This window comes from Vanellus vanellus (assembly GCF_965231255.1).
Source record: "Vanellus vanellus genome assembly, chromosome: 1".
In the NCBI taxonomy this organism is placed as follows: domain Eukaryota; kingdom Metazoa; phylum Chordata; class Aves; order Charadriiformes; family Charadriidae; genus Vanellus; species Vanellus vanellus.
This window is the reverse complement of record NC_138905.1, coordinates 127,689,860-127,711,187: the sequence shown is the minus strand read 5'-3', so window position 1 is coordinate 127,711,187 and position 21,328 is coordinate 127,689,860. Positions and strand designations below refer to the sequence as shown.

The following is a 21,328-nucleotide window of genomic DNA, read 5'->3' as shown; positions in this document are numbered from 1 at the left end:
GAGAGTTTACTATAAGATAAGGCTAGAAGACCAATACAATCCTTTAATCTTATCTGCTTTATTCCACAAATTATATCATAATTTACTTACTGAATCCATCAGTTTTGGTGAGCTAAACACACTGGCTGGAAATACATATGATTTATTGTATAAAAAGGAAAGAGCATACAACAAAACCAATGTTATGTTTTTCTTATTAACCATAACCAACTCTTCTTGAAACTTGGCATCTTATTTTAAGATCATTTTACGTTTAATTTTAAGTTCCATGCCTCTGTCCCTATATTTTACCTAGGAAGTGATCTCTAAGCATCTAAATGAACATTTGAACAAAACAGGTTTTGAATGCCTTATAAATGACGGTCCCAAGAACATAACCATTTCAGCATGGGATAAATTTAGGTATATGACTGGTACCACTAAGTTAATTCTGCAGGTATATACACATTTTTCATATGAGCCTAAAGTATTTATTTATCCTTTAAACACAGTCTTACCTAGCAGCATCTTTCTGTAAACGACGCTGTCTTAAGCTAGAAATGAAGTCTGCGTAGTATTGCTTATGCGCTTCTTTTGACAGTCGTTCACAGTCAGTATAAGAAAACTCTGGATCTATATAATTATATCTCTCGGTCTTTGTGAAAATAGTCCTAAAGATATAAAGAGAACTGTAGTTTCACTACATGTGTAAAATTATTCTGGGTCTTGTTGGAATGAAAATATATTGATTTTGCTACATGTATATTTCATTGCAAACATTCTTTTTATCACAGCTGACTATTAATATTTGACCTTGTAAATGCAAACATAAAAATGAAATATTGAAACTGTAATAGCTACATTTGTAGTTTCACATAAGAAAAACAACTCAAGAAATTTATGTGCAAAAGGCTCAAGGTTAAGCAGAATGCAATGAATTTTAAAGAACTTTCAGCCTGAAGAAAAAAAAAAAAAAAAAACAAAACAGTAAACTGTTATGCAAGTAACCAAACTCAATCTACTATAAAGTATATACAAATGTGTGTTTTTAAATCTTACATTCACATAATTTTTACCTGTACTTTTTATTCCATTCACTAGGCCTAATGCTGGCTGCGCGGTCATTAGGAAAAGCTATAAGTGCATCACCCTTACAATTCCTGTTTATCCGATGAGTATGAATTTGTGTTTGGGCTGATTTAAGTATTGCCACAGGGGCTGTATCAGTGCAGTGTCCCGCGCCATCAGCTACAAACTGTCCAGTTGCATTGGAAATCATTGGTGTTATACCTTGAAAGCCAAATAAAACACGTTACATACACTTATACTTTCTAAACAAAGTTCAAAGAATTAGAAAAATATTTCTTAATTTATACTGGTCCACCCAGCAGCCCAACAATCAGTCACCCATCCCATTATGTTTTCCTCAGACAAGAAGAAAGATGGCATTCAGACCATACTAACAGCCAACCACCTTCCCTGGCCCACATCACAGACAAATACTAAAGCTCTAACCTCTACTACTATGACCAACTGTGAGGCTTTGTCTTGCACGTGCCCATGACCAAACACTCAGAGCTGCCTCTGTCACAACACTGTCCGCAGTATCCTAAAGTTCGTCTTAGGGGCTGCAAACACAGGCATGATTTTTGACAAAGAAATCCCAAGCTAAAAAGAGAGCTCAGATCTTTTCCACTCTAGTTTTAGAAAAGCATTTTTATGTTATGACAGAAACTAGGTTACGTGTTTGCTCACCTCTCCTACCTAAAGATACATGTTTAAAACAGCACTATAAATAAGTAAATCCATTCTTAAACTGCCCCTTCCTCCTCGCCTCCAAAAAAAATTAATACATTAAACTAAACATATTGTTTTTACCTACTTTAGCCTTACTTTAAAACAAAAACGAAAAACATATCAGTAGCCTATAGAGTACAGATACTACTCCTAACCTCTTTATAAACCACAAATAGAAGAAGAATGGGGACATTAATAGAGCAACTGGTACACAAGAGCATTTAGAAAAGCTGACAAAACTTGAATACTACATTAAATCTTCAACCCACAGAAACATATTTTAATTGTGTTTTTGAAGCAGAAAGCTGCAGGAGTTCTGAATTTCAACCATAAAACACAGAAATTGCAAAATTTTAGTTTCTCATCAATTTTTGATTGAAATACCTTCCTGAAAGGAGCAGGAATGTCCAGTGGCTTATCAACCATTCTGGTATTTGTAGAAAGAACAACATTTCACCCTGACTTTCCAATTACTTCCTCTTTTTACTTCCCCACAATGCTCTCTCAAAAAAAAAATGGGTATTGCCTTCCTGTTTTTCACATTAGTGAGTACATCCTCCAGTAGGCAGCAGCCAGATAAGGAGTATTCAAGCTCCCCTCCTTACCTACACACAGAAACCAGACAAATCACTGCATAGGACAGCCCTGTTGCACTAGTACTACCTGCAGATGCTATCACATATTTGGTGCTAGAAAAAGCCATGTTTCACATGACTGCTTTTAAAAATCCAGTGACAGGCTTAGTCAAATCTACTGTAAAGTGGTTGTTTGTGGGACATTGGGAACACAAGCAAACTGCAGACTAATTATTGCATATTCTGAAAGATTCTTTATGCTGGCATAGGCTTCATAGGATGAGAAGAGTCAATGGATGTAGGACAGGCAGCAGGCTGTATTAAGTGTCAGATTTATTTGGCAGTAAAACTTCAAATCAGTAAAGACTACCTCATTATCTTTCTTAAGTTCTTTCTGCACTTTACCCATCTCTCTACTTAAAATTGAAACATACTAGCACTGTGCAATGGCATCACTGCCAAAGCCCAAAGCCTTTATTTTCTGATTTATAAAAGTTAAATAATCATATGATGAAAATGTATGGTTTAATATTTCAATTTTTGTTAAAATATGGGGGGGTGTACCATTATTTTAGTCATTGTTTTATACTCTCATAGGTATATGTCATACAATTGAGTGTTACCAACTCCCAAAGAGCTATTACTTTTTAAAAACAAAACTACAAATAGCAAAATATTCTCTTTTAAAATGTTAAAAATGTAATTTTAAAACATTTTATCACTTGTCACTTATCTTTTTAGCATCTTACCAGGATTAATTTTGAATAGAATGTTTTGTGGTTTAGATTTGCACACACCAATAAAGCTCAAATGTATTTGGTGAAAGGATTTTGTCTTCAAAACCTGTAAACTAGTTTCCTCTAGTCCTGTACCAATGATATCAACAACTTGCTTCACTTTAAGTGTTCCTATTTGACGTGGAGAAAATGAAAATATCACATCCTGGAAAAGAAAAGTCATTATGAAACATGAGAAGCAGAAAAGGTAAGAGAAATTTTTTGTATAATTCTCTGTTTGAGGGACTTCTTTCCACACTTACTTCTAAGACAGGTGTTCAAAACTGGGCCAACTGCCACACATAAATTTGGAAATACAAAACCGCTACGTATTAGAATACTACAGTCTTACTTGCTCATGTCTGGGACAAACAGTTCTTATTATGACCCAAGTTACAGGTTTGTGAAATTATAAATGTCTCCATACTTGACTTAAATTTGGCAGTTTCTTCCACTAAAAGGTATGTTACTCAAGTATTTGTGATTTAGTGAAAGAAATTAAAAGGATCCTGCAAAGGTTTGAGTATAAATCAATCTTAAAGTCAGTAAAATACAGAAAGTTTAAAGCAAGGAAAAAATTGGTGTAAAGTTTCTTTAGTACTACAATTATTTCTTCCAAATTTAAAATAACACTTGTTGCGTCATGGAGCACAGAAAAGAGAATTAAGAGACTCTACATAAGGAGAAAAAGAATATATACTTGGCCGATATTAAATGTCATGGCTACTGAAATGAAATTGTTCTGGTTTACTTTCAAGTAATTCCACTGCTGACCACTGTAATCTGCATATCTACATAACCTAAGAGAAAGAGGTAATTACCTTTGCAGTTTGTTTTTTAATTTTTCCTTTTTCAGGAGAAATATTAAAGTGAGCAGTCTTGCGGAAGCTGAATGTTACTGGAAGGGACTCGGATTCATTTTTGAGTGTGCATAGAACTTGTGTTTGCTCACCCAGGAAACAGTCCATAAATTTAATAACTGGTCCTGGATTAAAAGTTAACACAACAGGAAGCCCAGAACCTGTCAAAGCTAACTCCATGTGATGAGGATGATTCACTGCATTAGACAAAAGCAAAACAAACAAAAAAGTCTCACACATCTAATACTATACAAATAGAAAAGTCATACTGCAGCTTTATGGTTGCAAAAACAAGATAATATCATAATACAATATGATTTATAATGCAATTTTCTATAAACTTAACACAGACATGCTTATTTATAATGGCTGTTAGATAACATATTCCCTCCTTAAGGAATTTGAGGATAATTAAATATTCACTTGAAAATGCACAGAACTGCTATTATCAAAGTACTGATGACTTGCAAATAGCTATTTGTTTGTTTTTTTTTTTTTTTATGTCCTTCAAACATTTACAATTATAATTAATTTCTAGGTGTTCGCTATCAGCAGGTGTATTCATGATATGCATGATTCCCTCCTTCTTTCTACTCACTGGTTTTGGTGCTAAAGCGTTAAAGATTAAAGTTACAATAACTTATTTGTATTGATATAAATAAAATAAACACAGGTTTCCCATAAAACTGCTATGAAGATGAAGACATGGAAAATAAATAAAATAAATTTAAAAAAAAAAAAATCAAGATACACAGTTTTATCATCCATATATAGATTTTTGATGGTGACTATACCTTTCTGATAACTTACATGTGGCACCATCATTGAGGGCCTGCAGACAGCCATCTTTGTTCCCAACAGCTTCAAATCTCAGAAACAGTACGTAATCTTGTTTCGGTGATGAGTCATTCATTCCAAAGTCCCTTTTAAATTTTCTGTAAGAGTCACAATCTCTAATTACAAGATGGAGGAAAAAAACCAAACCACCAAACGCCAGTCCACACACACACATACAAAAAAAATTTAAAAAAAAGAAAAAAAAAAAAATCAAGGCTTATTTTTCCATCATCCAGTCTGGCTTCTTTGTTGTTTATTACAGCTTGAACAAAAGATCTTTATACTTCCTTTCAGAAAATGGAACAATAACAAATCTAAGCTCAACAATATCTGTATGCTTATTTTACTAGTCACTTGATACCTTTTCCAGACTACACCAGTTTTCTAACCTAATAGTACATGCATAATAATCACTTATAATTAGAATTTAAGTAAGGGAAAATGACAAGAACGCATTTTCTTTTTCCTTATCCAAAGAAGAAATGTTCCTTTATACTTACTTTTTTTTTAATGGAATAAAAGCTCTACAAAATATTTCAGTCTCTTGGTGATTAAATGTATATATTATTTTATAATGCTGCACATATACTATATCTTTATGAAATAAATCTGCAGTGATTAAAAAGGCACTTAATTTGACACTGCAGAACTCTCTCAACAATCTTTAGAGATTCAGCATATTTAATGGGAGCTGCAATTAGTTCCCTTGGCAAAAATCTAATAAAATTCTTATTCTCACAAAACAAGCTTGAGCAGTTCTTGGTTCAAATACATCCTTAACGTATTATAAAACATCTCCCAGATAATCACTTCAGACTTTCTTGTTTGTAGTATCATGCCAAGCAGTTTATTTTATCAAACATAAATTCATAAGAAATTTCTTCACTCAGAAAAAAATTAGCAGACACATTATCTTAAATCTCTAACACTGCTCTTTACAGTATAATTTAGACTTGTGTGTGTGTCTAATTTGTACTACTCACTTACTTTGGACTAAAGCACAACGTAACCAAAGATTTCTCATAAGGTAGCAAGGTTCCTTGATTAGGAATGCACAAGATCAAGGTGGAAACGTCTACATCTCTTGTTCTATTTTTGAGGCTTAAGTCTTGTAAAACAGCATCTGTACTCCTCTGAAGATCCGTCCCCTAAAATATAATCAAAACATGGAATATTTGAGCCTGTTCTGCCTACGCATACATTTTCGTATCTTTCACAGTACACAGAAAGAAATAATGTAAGTAACAGGACTGACGTAGTTAGATATCATACAGCTTATTAACCAATTTTTAACCATCAATTTCATGTCAATGTTTTGAATTCCCTTTTTTAAAGATAATGCTCACTCAGATGATTTCCCTGTCTGAGAAAAACAAGCGAAATCACAGATGCTTAACAACTTAGAATACCAAACTATATTTTGATAACTCCTACTAAATGATAAGAAATCCAGTAGGCCAAGTAAAACAGATCAAAAAAAAACCAACAAAACAAAACACACAAAAAAAAAACCACACCCAAACAACATACTTAATATTGTTAAGGTTAAGATGTCACATACTGAAACAGAAATACCTGAAAAATTCAATTCCAAGGTTAAATTATAGTAAAAAAATTTGGTGGTTGAACAGAAGTTTCAGAAATCTTATTGGTCTGGAAATAGATGAATGTTGAGAAACAAAAAATGCAAAAGCAGAAATGAAAACAAGTTTTCAGCTAAAATAAAAACCAGAACACTTTCTCACCATCTCTCCTCCAACAGCATTGTCTTCCAGTACTGCTACCCAGTTCATACACTCAGGACTTTCATTGTATAAAGATACTTGTTCAGTCTTTGAAGACCCAAAGTAAACTGGTCCAAAGTTAATGCATTCCAACGTATTTCCACAAGACGCTCCTAGAACTTTAAGAACTTGTTCAACCACAGTAGCTTTGATCCATACTTCAGTGCAGCCATGATGTTCCAACTCCACTCTGTCAGTAAGAGTAGCAAGCAGCAATAGGTAACATAGAAAAGCGTTAGTCAGTTTGTTTTATATTAGAACCTGAGCAAAACTGAACCAAATCAGGGCATTTAAATCACTGGCTTTCCACAGTGGGGGGCAGGGAGGAGAGGGCGAGACGAAAAAAGAAATCAGGAAGAATCACAAATTACATGGTGGAATTTTGGGAAGCTTTTTGAGTTTTTCCCCTTTTTTAATGTTTGAAACAACAGGAATGACATATCAAAAGAATCAGAGATGACCACAGATGATACAGTGCTCTTATTTCTGAGAATCTTTGTATCTAGATATCAATTTTGTCATATACTTAGTAATTTTATCTTAGGCACCTGGGGCTAGAAGTTCATCTGAATAACTGTAAGAGGATGGCTGCTCTCCCTTCCTGAATGCTTGATCTTGATGATACCACAAAACACTGAAGGACCATATAGACATTGTACAAATCTTTGTTATTAGAATTCTACTGGAACAAAGCATATTTGTTCTTGTTATGGGAAAGAATCAAATTTAGTAATATAACTCACTGTTCTAACAGAATCAACTATCTTTTTGAATAGCCTCTGAGCTGAAAATAATAATAAAAATTAATTAAAAAAAAAAAAAATCTTTGTTTTGAATAGTCGCATGTATAACTACACAAGGGATCTGGGAGAGGATCTCAAAGTCCCTAAATGTTGACTTTTAACTTTTGAAGCATGATTACAGGATTCTCCAAGACAGAAATCTCAAAAAAATGTAAGAACAGATTCCTCTGAAAAGAGTTTTGCTTGCACGTAGAAGCAAATACTTAGAGGACAAAGCCAATAGAAATAACCAGGACGTTTTCATCAAAACTGTACTATTTGTCCAAGTCAAATTCCTGAAAAATACCTATTGTAAGACTTTCAATACTATCTTATTCGTTTAAATACATATATACACACATATCTATACACATATATATTTGTGCAAGGCTTGACAAGGAAACTTAAGATTTAATTTGGTCTAAATGATAGAGCAATGACTAGCAAGAAATGCCAAAACTGACAGAATTATGTAGACTTTAAGGCAAGGAATGGGTGAAGGAAGAAATCTGAGCTCTGTGTAGTTATATTCTTTCAGTCTAATAAACAATCTATCTACTAGACTAGAGCCGTTTAACCAAGACGGGGTGAAGAAAACAGTGGTGGTAGCCTGGACAGCAAAGGAAAGGCAGGAAGTATGACACTTTGCAACCAAAAGGTTGAAACTCAGTTACCAAAGAAGTACCATATGAAGGAGGATGTAACTGTGAGGCAAAATACATACATTGTCTTCCCTGTAAGCCTAATAGAATTTTTCCCCTTTCGTTTCATTTACTTTTCCAACAAGCTACAAAATGCAAGAACAGGAAGTACTGAACTTTAAGTCATACCTTAACAATTTAAAAGCAAAACAGGAAACACTCCCTCAAAAAAAAAAAAAAATCCCCAACCACACCCTATTCGCTGGTATAAGAAAACAGGATTGCAAAGAACTTTTCAGGTTGGTATCCACTTCCAAATTCTGACACTTTCTAAAAAGTCTATATTCATCATTTGAAGAGAGATAAGGCAGGCCTTTAAAAATAGTCTATTCTTAAAAAAGATAGTCATTCCAAATACATGCGTTCCACTTAGAATAAGATACACCAAAGGACATCATAATGTTTCTGAGACTCCTGAAACATGTAAAGCCAAAAGAAAAATAGCAAAGTAACAGAAGCTAAAAGAAGTAAGGAACACAGGATGCGTTGAAAGGTGAAAGATACAAAAGCTCTAGGTTAGTTGTATACTGAGAGGCGTGCAAACATCCCATATCTTTATGACTTATGAGAGATCTTTAATAACACAGCCAGGTACACAATTTATGCCTCACTCTTCTGTGGAGACAACATAATCCTCAAAATAATTTAATAAAAATAAATGTGGAAGACAGCAACTGACACCTAGGAGCTCAACTTTTTGTCGTGGTTTGGCCTCAGCCAGCAACAAAGAGCCAGGCGGCCACTCATTCGACCCCCACAGCCATGGGGATGAATCGGCAGAAAAAGGCAAAACTCGTGGGTTGATAAAGGGTAGTTTAACAGAACAGCAAAAGGGGAAGAGAAAACAGTAACACCTATAAAGGGTTATACAGATGCGATTACAGTACCGCCTCGCACCAACCAGACCCGCACCACCGCAGCCCACCCCGAGCGCAACTTTTATAGCCGGGCATGGCTCACCTGGGATGGAATACCTGCCTCGCCTGCCGGCTCCTTGGGGAAATTAACCCCATCCCCACCAGAACCAGGACACTTTTTTAGATAAACATTCATAATAAAGACTGGAATTAATGACACACAAAAATGTAATTTATAGAGCTGGATTTTTTTCAGTCATACACTCACTTTATCACTTCTTTGATGATTCTGGGTACATCTGTGCAGATATCCACTTTAACCGTCTTTATAGATTTCGACTCTACCACTCCACTGGTAGGTTCTATGTTAAGCAGGACAACCCCATCATATGATATGTTAAATGCACCTAAAAGAAATAGAATAATAAACAGAATGTTACACAACATAAAGTTGTAGATTTATATTCTTTTATTACACATTTGGAATTAGAAAACATATAATGCAGATATTCACAAGCAGTACATTTTCCTATGGAAACAGAAAACATGCAGTTAATCTTTTTCAAAATTATTTCTAACACAGAGTAGATCATTATTTCCAGGGTTACTTTAATTATTACACCCACATGTCCAATGCCACTTTGCAAGTTGTGATTGTAACAGAAAAGGTACTCACATTCCAAACAAAAGTGACTATATTATAAAGCAGCTGTAAGTAACATTCGGTCAGTTACTGGATATACTATACACAGCTCTAGGCAGCTACCAAAGCCAGAAAGTTAAGTGCATATTGCAGGTAACAATAGTTTTCACAATTTGGTACATACACAATACAATTTATTGCAGCAAACATTTCTAGGTTATAAATGGGAAAAAAAAAATATTAAATGTGTATTTAACCAATGGCACTAATTATCTGTCATCATATCATAGATAGCAAGAAATTGTTTCAAATGTTGAAGGAAAAATGCAGTGTTTGACCTCAGACAATAGATAATCTCCAAAATCAGATCAGAAGCAGGAACAAAGGACTTGTTTTGTGCATGGAATGACATGTGAAATGCAATCCTTGAGTCAGAGGACAGCACGCAGCACTTCCTACTGATACAGTTCACCTGCTGCCTTTTAGCATGACCTGCTGAATTACTATTTACAGAGCCCACAGAAACAGATTCACCAGCTATTCCTTTGTCTGCCCTCAATACATTCTTCATCAACCACCGCTTTCATTCTAATCTTGTCTGTGTCCGATCCTGCAAAACTCCATCATGCAGCCTGCATGTATCATGCAGAGTTTATAACTAGAAACAGTTCTTATACAACATCAAAAATTTCACATCATGAAAATTAGTTGCAGATGCATATGTAATTTATCTCATCTTCTTTATCTAAACTTCATTCCTCAAAGAAAGAAGTTAATATGTATAAGAGCTGATTATATAAACTACTTTAAGTTGAGATGGATAGAAAAAACATTTTTTCCTTTGTTTTTTGGAAAAAAAAAAAAAATAAAATTCTGTTGTAACTAGACAGCCATTTGGTTTATTTTATTTTTTTTAATATTGCAACCCATCTCTGTGTTTCTACAACCACATACTTTCTGTTGGTACAATATTTCTTGTGGATACCTATGAAGCATATGTTCACACAACCTCAGCCTAATGCAAATAAAGATACCTTATGATATAATAAACAGCTGCACAAGTGAGAAACAAAAATTATTAACAGCCTTAAATTTGCTGTTTGAAACCCCGCATAGTTGCCACCCTACTTCTGGAGAAAGGTGTCTGCAGCTTTGTCCAGTGGAAAAGCAAGTCGAATAGGTTACTTGGATCATATAAGCATTCTTATGCTCCATTCTCCATGTTTCTTATACTCCTTGGAAGGTTCCCTCACAGAAGCTGAAGGATGTGCATGTTTTGAAAGCTGTATGATTTCAAACGCTATGGCAGCAAGGTAAAAGACCTCTCATTATCTTCTGGTAACAAATACAGTTCAATTCCCAACCTAGAGGACTTTAGCTCTGAAAGCACAGTGAGCCTGTAATTGTTTATTTACTAGAGAGCTATTGGCATTACAAAATGACAAAGACAAAGCAAGTACAGACATGATTTGCTACTATTTATGCTGGGCATAGTAAGCCAATGAGCAACTGTTATTTTTACGTCTTTCAGATAGGACTCAAAAGTAGAGAATTCCTAAAATTTGGCAAAGTTCTAAATTCATTTTTCTTCACTAAGCAGAAACATTGTACTGCCTACAGAAGCAATGGGTCATTTATAGAACCTTTAGCTACAATAGTTATACTCTGCATAACCCAGAACTTCAGTTAATTTCTACTTGGCCACTGAAGTGTTAACTTGCATAAAATTAGATTTTCAAAGAAAACAAAATATTTGTATAATTTAATGCATACTAAATATTTACCTGAAGATGATCCATGGTTAGCAATACTAATCTCTTTACTAATTATTTTACTGTTTGCAATCACTGCACCAAAATTAATCTCTGACTCAATTTCCAGATAACAGCACGGAATTAATCTGCAGAGAAGAGACATGGTTATATTTTTCCCCTCAAACTTGAAAGTACCTTTGCATTTTTAAAGAAATTTGATTAAGCACTCCAGTGGAAGAGGTTCTCCTTTTCTCCTAGTTCTCCTCCCAATGTTTATGCAACTCACTTCAACAGTATAGCATACACAGGGAAGATGTAAAAAAAGATACATCTATCTGTCAAGCTGTTTAATGACTAACTACTGTAAGTTTAAAACAATATAGCTTTAAACAATTAGTCAAAAGGGAATGTATACATTTCTATTTAATTTAAATATTTTGTTAGAATACAAAGAACTTTAAATAGAAATATCTTGAGCACAAAATAAGACCAAAGTTAACATTCACCGTATTTCATTATCAGCTGCCTGAACTAAAAGCAGAGAGAAAGCATGCGTGCCAGTTTCAATTTACAGTCTTTTGTTTTATAGATACTTTACGTGGCTTCAATAAAACTTACTATAACAGACAGAAGTGGATAATGACACAAGTTATTTCTATTATTTATTTAAGAGCCCCAGCCAGCATGATCACATCACTGTTTGGGTACTGCTTAGTCATAATGAAAAGATCGTACTCACTTCACGAAACTTGTATTTTAAAGGCCACAATTTCTAATACAAGCATACCTCTGATCTCGCATAAAACTCTGTTTGAAATCAATTCGAATTTTGCCTCTTAAACACAAATAAGAACATGCAGGAACAGTTGCATCTCATGATATGCATTACATGCAGTACAGAAGACTAAATGGAGAAGGAAGATAAATCTTGGCTGACCTAAGTAGACCCTGTCCATATAATCTACAACATAAGGGAGGGGGGAAGGAAGAGGGAAAGGAACGGAGAAAGGAAAAAAAATTAATCAGGAAATGCAACCAAAAGAAGTTGCTTTTAGGAATGTTAATACACTGGGTTTAATTTTCTTTAATAATTTATTGTAATGCAAAAAAATAAATAAGTGAATTCTTGAAAGAGATGGTTTAGACCAGCAGGATGCAGCAATTAGAGTACACTTGAAAAGACTGTAAAAATTTCACGTTCCAAGTATTCAGATATTCTTCAAAGAAGCTTTGTTAGAAAAATGAAACACAAGTATCTCTCCTCTCAAGATCCAAATATATAACTTCCCAAGTAGACAGGAATAAGCATAAATTCTAAGTGCAATGAGATTTTCTAATAGATTTAGACCTGTGCAAAAAGGGAGATAGTCAAATTAAAGGGTTTAGGTTTAGTTTTTTAATATAGGGTGGGGTTTGGTTGGTTGGTTGGTTTCGTTTGCTGGTTTGGTCTTGGTTGTTTTTTTTAATGAAGATGGAATTTACACCTAGAAATGACTAATTTCAAAGGTTTTCTTAATATTTTTTTAAAACAACAAAAAAAGTAATTCTTAACTATTATATTTCAAAAAATGAGTTTGGATGCAGAGCTTCAGTTATCATTAAAAAAAAAAAAAATTAAAAAAAACACCCAAGAAAAACCCCAACTGCAACTGGCTTGTTTGAAACACATTCACAAACCCTGAGTATAAGTATTTTCTATGGCAATCAAATATTTACATAATTAAATCATTCCTCTTGTATTACTGAGGACATCATAAGTCCATGGCACTGTAGGGATTAAGCTAAGAATGTTGTTTGGTCTCCAAAACTTGTATCAAGTACACGAGCCACAGATCAATATGATTAACCACTGGACCTTGTCTCATGACCCAGGCAAATACATAACACCTGTTTTACTTGCAAACCAAATAACTGTGATATTAATGTCACTAAAGCACAATAGAAATAAAATTATCTTTTACCAAATAAATGGTTACAAAAGTAAGTGGAATGCTACTGCAGTTTAATGTTGTATGGGAAATTAACTTCTCCTACACTCTCAGTGAATCTTATCCCGGACTAAAGATTATCTTAAAACAAGCAGTAGATGTGATTGAAGGAATCACACAAATTTTTGGCAGAAAGATTAAAATTTTTTCCACACTTTTATCCTAAACCACCAGTGAACTTTTCTTTCAATAAAATTCTATGGACAAAACATGCAGACCCATAATTTCTACAAATTCATAGTGAATTTCACATACCCACATATTACCCTATAACGCATACAAAAGTGAAAGCTGAAAACCAATATGATTTCAAAGAAAGAAGACTACAAATAAGCTAATAGGGAAGAGAGAAGTAGCAGACATTTAAAGAAGCCAGTCCAAATAGTATCAGCAACTTCCCAATATTTCTTATACAATAACACATTATCTTGGATTATATTTATTAATTTTCTGAACTTGCAGTCACATGCTTTAAAACTTAATTCTGTTTTGCAGATGCACAACTCTTCGAAGGTACTGGCAGTACACAATCCAAGTGCCATTCACCAGAGACAATGGAAATAAACACTATCTTTGAGTTGGCCAAAAATCAGAATTTGTCACTGATAAGTTTTGTTTGTGTGTCACAAAAATATATAGCAATCTGATCTAAAACTAAGTATAGCCTTAACTATTTTTAAAATCATTTATTTCAATTCTTGATGTTTTAGAAAAATTAGCATTAGTGTTTACTACATTATCATTGATACATCAGTAGAACTAATATAATGTTATTAAAAAAAAACTTTTAAATGCACATACTTTTAAAAAGGAAGTGAAAAAAATAAAACCATCAGAATTAAGCAAATTTGGAGGAAGAGGGGGAGGAGGAAGGGGTGTGTCTGTCCCCCAAAACAGAACATTGCACAAAATATATTTGGGTAAAGACTGATTAAAAGAGAATCACAAAGTATGTTTGTTTTTTCCAAACAAACAAAAAAAAAAATATTGTAGCCTGTCAAATTTTTTTCCCTGCAAAAGCCAGTTAAATATGAAGATTTGAAATGCCTAACAATCTACTGAAAGTCCATTCCAGAAAGGAGTAACTGGTAGCATTATCAACCTAAGCGGTCTTTTCTCCACAATACTAACCTAATAAAAATTTTCAAAAAAAATAAAAATAAACAATTTTAAAATTAAACATAAAAATATAAAGTAAAAATAGATAATTGAAAATAATAAAAAAACACAAAAGTATATAAAAAAAATAAAGTGCTCCCTAATAACTTTTTTCTTCTAGGAAAATGAATATATTTAGAAACAGCTATTTTTAATAGTAAAATGGTCATATTGAATTACTAAGTTCTGTATTACCTTATGAAAATTCATCCCTGTCTCTCAATCAAAGACAAGCATTTATGGCTTTCCATTTCATTTTCTCTAAAGTTATTAAAGAAAGCTATAATATCATTGTTTAATACTGCGTTCTAAGAGAATAAGAGTTTACAAACACCACAGAAAATACAACTAATTGAAATTTTTATTTCCAAGTCTTCTGATGCTCTACAGTCTTTTGCTAAAAAGAGATAAAATTTTACACAACTTGAAAACCCCCATGTCTGACTTAACTATTTGTGTCCTACATTAACAACAGTACAACAGTAAAATTTAAAAAAAAAAAAAAAATCCCAGAATTCTTAAGATGAAACGAGGAAAAAGAAATCACTGAAAAAGATCATGACATAAGACAGAAACAAAATGTAGGAGTAAGTACCTCTTATCTGAAGGCAAAACTTGACACATTTTTGGCTAGCATGAGACATTTGTGGGATTGCTTGATTTTTAAAACCAAGCAATATACTGAATAATCTCCATGGAAATTCCTTCCCATCTGTACATGTAATTTTTAATGTTAAGATTTTCATGAAAACTATGATTTGCAACAGTTTATGGGATTCATCTGTCCTAATTTAGGCATCTGAACGCTGGACTTGTAAACAGAAGTTTGTCGTTCTAATTTCTCTTTATAGACAAAGGAGAGAGAAAGGTAATCCAGAGCAATTCCCCCTCATCCTCAGATAACCACCTAGCCTAAATCTGATACCATATTTAGAAGCTTTCTTTTTCCAACCAATATATATGTTATATACAATATATATGACATGCATCCATATACACACACATAGACAGGCACGCACAATGACACATGGCTTGATGAAAATGATCCTTGAATGTGTGACCTTATTCTAAAAACACACACCATATTTTTAGAATTAGGCAACATACGTTTCCCTATAATCCAGTTTTGCAAATATGGGCAATTACTATAATATCTTTTATATAAGTGGTTCAGTAAGGAGGGATGACATTAAGAGTAGATGTTAACTTGTCTGATGTTGATACAGAATTAGAAATTATAAACATTATCACAACCAACTTAGAATAAAGCAAAAACAAAACCCCAAACTCTCTCTAGGATCTTAGAGGGACATTACCTGCTTGCTGCTCTGAAAAAAAAAAAAAAAAAAAAAAAAAAAAAAACCACAAAAAAAACTCATCTTACTTAGGTAAGGAAACTTACTATTTCTTTTCAGTGCAATTGACAGGTCATTTACATAGCCATATGTGACACTTATTAGCAAACTTTCCACAAGATTAAACTGCAAATAGTAACAGCAGCATATGAACTTTTGACTGTCATACCCAAGCAGGGGGATATCAACTATGTCATCTTCTATTAAAAGAAGTAGTCTATCTTTAAGATCTTCTTCACTCGCGGGATAATATTCCACAAAAGCTGTAACTTGCAGTCCAGATGCAACAGGTTTTTCTGGATTTTCCACAATCAATTTAAACTGCAATTTTTAAAAAAAAAACAAATATTTTTTAAAATTGTCAAACATTTCTAGATCAAAAAACATATACAGGTGGTTCATTTTCAGAAGATTACACAGATTTATTTGAAGTTCACAATCAACTTTAAAATATACAGGTTTTTATAAAACTTCTCTTCCTATTTACTGAAGTCCAGACTTTTTACAGTAAAACAGAAAGACAGAGTGAATACTAACCCATCAAATTACATGGAGGAGTTGGTTTAGCAAAATATCATATCTAGTCTTTCCGAGGGAGCTCTAGTTTTCCTACTGTTGTAATAAATCTGAAGAAACACAAAACTTAATCAGCTATTCCTCAAGGCTGAATCTTTTTAGTGCCTGAGAAAGTAACAAGGACTAAGTCTCAATCCAAAGCAGCAACAAAAGGAGACAGCATAAGAGTTTTCTCCAAGTCTGACCAACATTCAGCTGATGTCAACTGTACATTGAAGATCTGCTCCCCGTCTAGGGCCCACGGCAACTCCAATTTTGCAGGTCAAATGAAAGAGAAAAAAAAAAAAAAAAAAAAAAAAAACAAAACACAGAAGCAGATGACAGAAAACACCTTTTTTTCCCCTCTCAAAAAAAAAAAAAATCTAGATTTTTTGTTGTCTGTAAGCACCCACTTATATCCAACACCCCCTCCACATCTTTCCTTGAACAGAATACATGAGTAACGTACTGGCACATAGTGGGAAATCCAGCAGTCCCCACATTCCTAGGAAAGCCTCATAGCAAGGTCTAGAGCTTCTCTGGTGTTTCAGTCTCCTTACAGTTAACATCACTCTATGCACAATAGGTTTCTGCTCTATATGTCCAGCTTAATTAATGTTGGGGGTTTTGGGGGTTTTGTTTGTTTTTTTTTTTTTTTTTTCCAAAAGAGAGTCCTCCAAGTACTCTAATTTTTCTGTTCTAATTTATGTTTGAAATGTGCAAACATATAATTTACTGCTTGTTGATTCTGTTGTCTGAGCACCTCCTTCTGTTCCTTTAAAATTTTTCCAGCAGTATAAACATTCAGCTAAAGGAAATTTGTTACGTACTATGCATCATGATTACAGGCTTGATTTTGAAAGAGTAGCCATGTTTTAATTTTGAAGTGTGTAAAATTTCTCTCTAAAAAGAATTAAACAGCCATGCATATTCATTCTATACAAGCAAAAATGAATATATTGTACCAAAAACTTTTAATGAAACCTATTGAAAACTGCTTTGTGAGCTAAATTCCTTGAAAGGCATTTCTTGACCATGCATTGTAACAGCTCAAGGAAAGTTATTTTTCAGTTCTTGCACTCTATGAATGTAATGCCTCGGAAAATTTACCGATGAGTCATACACTTCAGAGCCATGTAATCACAGATTGCAGTGTAGGGTCTGGGAACGAGAAAGGGCAACACAACAGACCTTTCTGTCTGTTCTGCTTCTGAGCATGTGAAGTGGAATCTTGTCCCCTAAGTGTCATATTAGTTATCTCAAGCACAATAGCATTAAAATACTCAGCAAAAGGCATGAGATGCTCAAAGAGGTAAAAACTCATAAATTATGATTGAGTGACCTTTCCTTTTTTTCTAAAGTTGACCCTGCCTTTCCACTTCTGGAGCACATGAAAAATTGACAAGGCTGATGAAAACTAACAAAAAAAAAAAAAAGAGAAAAAAAAAAAGCCAAGCCCTACCAAATCAAACACTCTCAACAATTCCCAGATCACTACAAAATTCTTCAGTTATAGCGTAATAAAAATAGAGCTGTCTATATCATGTAAATTAGCAAATTTTAGGGAGTGATAAAATGGATACACAGTCTTGACCACTCTTGCCCTCAAAAAGAAATGTTGATTACTCAGATGGTGAAATTATCCAAGGTACTTCAACTATCTGATAATCATTTTTGTGACCACCCTGGAGTATACTTATTCATATTTCAAGTTGCTGTGAACACAAAGCAGTATCGGCTTCTGTTCAAGCCTCAATGCCAGTTCAACCCTTTCATCCTAATTTTGGCTTAATTAACAGACAATAAACTAGCTAGATGAAAGACCAACACAAAACTACTAACCACAGCTGGGTTTTGCTGGGCCCACATAGGTTACAAATCAAGGGCTAAACTGGTTAGAATTGTGAAGATGCATTTGCCTTTAAAAAGTCTGGCTTGGCAATGATTTTTCCAGAACTAATCAGATGCTTTAACCATTTGCCCTTAAAAAGTCTGGCTAGGTAACTATTTTTCCAGAATTAATCAGATGCTATTAAAAGTAATCATACTATCTTGAACAAGCACCACAAGTGGACTACTCCACTCAAAAAACTTAAAAGAACACAATACAGAAATGAAGCAAAAGAGAGATCAATCAGCCCTACAGAAATCCAAGCAAAAACAACATCAGAAGTCGCACCCTTCAGCTGATCTGGAACACTTCACAAATTTGTTGTTCACACCATAGCAAAGCAATCCATTTCTACATAATGCTCCCTGAAATAATGAAGAACTCATGGGCTTCTTGAGGGATAAAATTTCTGGACAGTGCAAAGCCCGCCAGCAAAGCTAAGCAGGATTTGTTATCAACGGGGGACTTCATGTAGTAAGACATACAAGAAAGGTAATTTGCTTCTAATGAAACTATGGATTTAGCAAACAAGGAAGCTCTCTTCAAATTGCTCACAACCTCATAATAATATAGAGCTGGGAAGACTGGAGTTCATTTCAGTCTGACTTACAAGCTCCAAATGAGCAGCCTCCTTTGAATCTCTATATGAGAATATTTTTCAAGTATCGTAGAAATGACACCTACATGTTCTCACAAAAAAATAATAAACCACGACTGGCTCCCTCCTTCAGAACTCTCACATAAGAAGCAATTCAGACAATTTTGCCTCTAAGAATTGTGGGGAGTTGGACTAGATGATCTCTAGAGGTCCCTTCCAACTCTGAAAACTCTGTGATTCCATGAATTGCCTCATTCTTTCCAGTTTGTCCAGTTATTCAACTATTTTAAATTAATTTCCAATTTACTGGCAGATTCCAGTAAGATGCTCAGGCACCCATGGTAGTATTTTCCATTTGCAGTAGCTGAACGCAGAGAAGCATCTACACCTGCCCAAGCAACCTCTTACACAGGACGTACCAGGTTGGGCAAACCTGTGGGCAGACGTCCCCCCGCAAAAACGCGGGAAACAAAAGCGGGGCCTCGAGATGAACTTTTCCTCTGGCAAAGTTCTGCACCTCAAGGAGAGCCAGGCAAGCGCAAGGGGAGCGGGCTGCGTACCAGCCCCTCAGGGCAAGCCCGGGAGGGAAGGATACCGACCCGCGGGACCCGGGGCGGGGTGTTTTCATGAGGCACTACCGTTACTCACGCACGCTGGAGCTGTGCGAGGTGCTGTACAAAAAAAAAAAAAAAAAAAAAGAAACAGAGAGCCGACAGCTGCCCTGTAGAGAGAGGCAGGCCTCGACGACGGTACCCACCACCACCCGGGCCGCGGTTGGGAGGCGAGCAGACACTCCCCGCCACTTCCCTCCCGGCCACCCCTCACCTGGGGCCGGCGCGGCGGCAGCAGCTGGAGGCGACAGCTCTCCACCCGCCGGTTCTGGACGCTGAGCGGAGCGCGGTAGCGGCGCCCCGGCACCGCGTCCCTGAAGCACAGCTCGGCCGGGACGATGCGCACCCCGGCCACATCCCGACACCCACCCGCCATGACAGCCGCCGCCGCCGCCGCTTCACCCGGGCGGCCAGCGCAGCCTGGAAACGATCGCTTAGCAACGGACGCAGGACGCTGATTGGAAGCAGAAGAGCGGCGCTTCCAAACCCACCAATCGGAAGAGGAGAAATGGGGTAGAGGCGGGGCCAGCGGCTCGGCCCGGCTGGCTGGGGCCTGAGCGTGCCCGGCCCGCGGGGTCGCTGCCCGAAGGAAAGGACTTTAGCCCAAAGCTGTGGCGTTTCCATGTGTTCTCCTCAGACTGCCCCGCTACGCCCTGACACACTGCCGCCTCGGCAGGTGCTGGGGGCCCCGGCAGGCAGGGCCATTGGGGCAGGTGGGGGACTGCCATTTCATGGGGCGGGCAGGAGCTGGAAGGAAATAAAAATCCCCCATCCCTTTGGGCTGTGTTTAGCAGTAAGGCGATCCCTGAGCCGATGTCCCCCCGTGGGGCCTGGGCTTGTCCAGCACCGTCACACTTGTTCACCCGAGGTGTTTTCCCGCTATGAGGCCATCTGTGACAACGGCCCAGGACAGCGGAGGGTGATACAAACACGGATGCTCTTCCTGCCATGGAAGCCATTTCTTAATGTAAAGATGGATTAAATTGAAATAAAAATGGCCTGATTTCTCTTCTAGGCATACATGTTAATCACAGGTCTACATCGAATCGAAGCAGGGCACTAACGCGCCTGTGTGTTGGTGGGAAGCTCAGTGTCTGCAGTGCCAGTGGCTAATAACTCACAGCGTGTGTTGATTGAGTGGTGAAAGATGTGTTCCTGTTCTGTGTCCCTTTGCCTTCCTATGCTGCAGTTTAAGTGGTAAAATGAAATTGACACAAATCCAGCACTTAGGCAGACTTGGAGGTAGATAAGAGGCCGTGCTGTGCTTTGCTTCCATGTAGCAAAAGCAAAGGAGGGGGGAGCAGCGCACACACAGAGCATCAAACGTCAGTTTTGATTAACCCAAAGTGTTTTGCCTTGGATTACTTCATCTCCGGAAAGTGCATGAGGGCTCAAATTATTTATATTTTAAAAGCCAAGTGTGAGAAGCTGCAAACATGGATGGCACAGATCAGAAGAACTACAAAGTACAGAAAGGGCAAAAAGCCTATTTTTAATAGGTCAAGAAACCCAGAGGGAGCAAAGAGAGAGGAGAGCCTCTGTTTCTGTTGCTTGGGGAGGATGCTAATAGGTCTTTTTGTCCCTCTCAAAAATTGAAGTGATAGCCAGCCATCTGTAGATTACTGAAGAATGAGTGGGAATAGGACACTGGAAGCACTAAGGATAAAATCCAGACATATAAAGGGGTAGGATAGGACAAGGGGTAATGGATTCAAGCTGGAACACAAGAGGTTCCACTTAAATTTGAGAAGAAACTTCTTCTCAGTGAGGGTGACAGAGCACTGGAACAGGCTGCCCAGGGAGGTTGTGGAGTCTCCTTCTCTGGAG

General features: G+C 36.1%; 1 protein-coding gene across 1 annotated transcript in view; it reads right to left on the bottom strand.

Annotated features, from left to right (window-relative positions):
* The window catches only part of CFAP47 (cilia and flagella associated protein 47), a gene marked incomplete at both ends in the record, with an annotated part of 360,013 nt that extends 340,136 nt beyond the window's left edge, over positions 1-19,877 (bottom strand). Inside the window, 11 exons of the mRNA XM_082490749.1 lie at positions 498-650; positions 1,056-1,269; positions 3,101-3,293; positions 3,949-4,184; positions 4,798-4,922; positions 5,812-5,972; positions 6,570-6,798; positions 9,217-9,355; positions 11,376-11,491; positions 16,016-16,167; positions 19,716-19,877. Of these exons, the coding sequence (XP_082346875.1) occupies positions 498-650; positions 1,056-1,269; positions 3,101-3,293; positions 3,949-4,184; positions 4,798-4,922; positions 5,812-5,972; positions 6,570-6,798; positions 9,217-9,355; positions 11,376-11,491; positions 16,016-16,167; positions 19,716-19,877 (1,880 nt within the window). The remainder of the gene's footprint in view (positions 1-497; positions 651-1,055; positions 1,270-3,100; positions 3,294-3,948; positions 4,185-4,797; positions 4,923-5,811; positions 5,973-6,569; positions 6,799-9,216; positions 9,356-11,375; positions 11,492-16,015; positions 16,168-19,715) is intronic.
* Between the last annotated feature and the right edge of the window lie 1,451 nt (positions 19,878-21,328).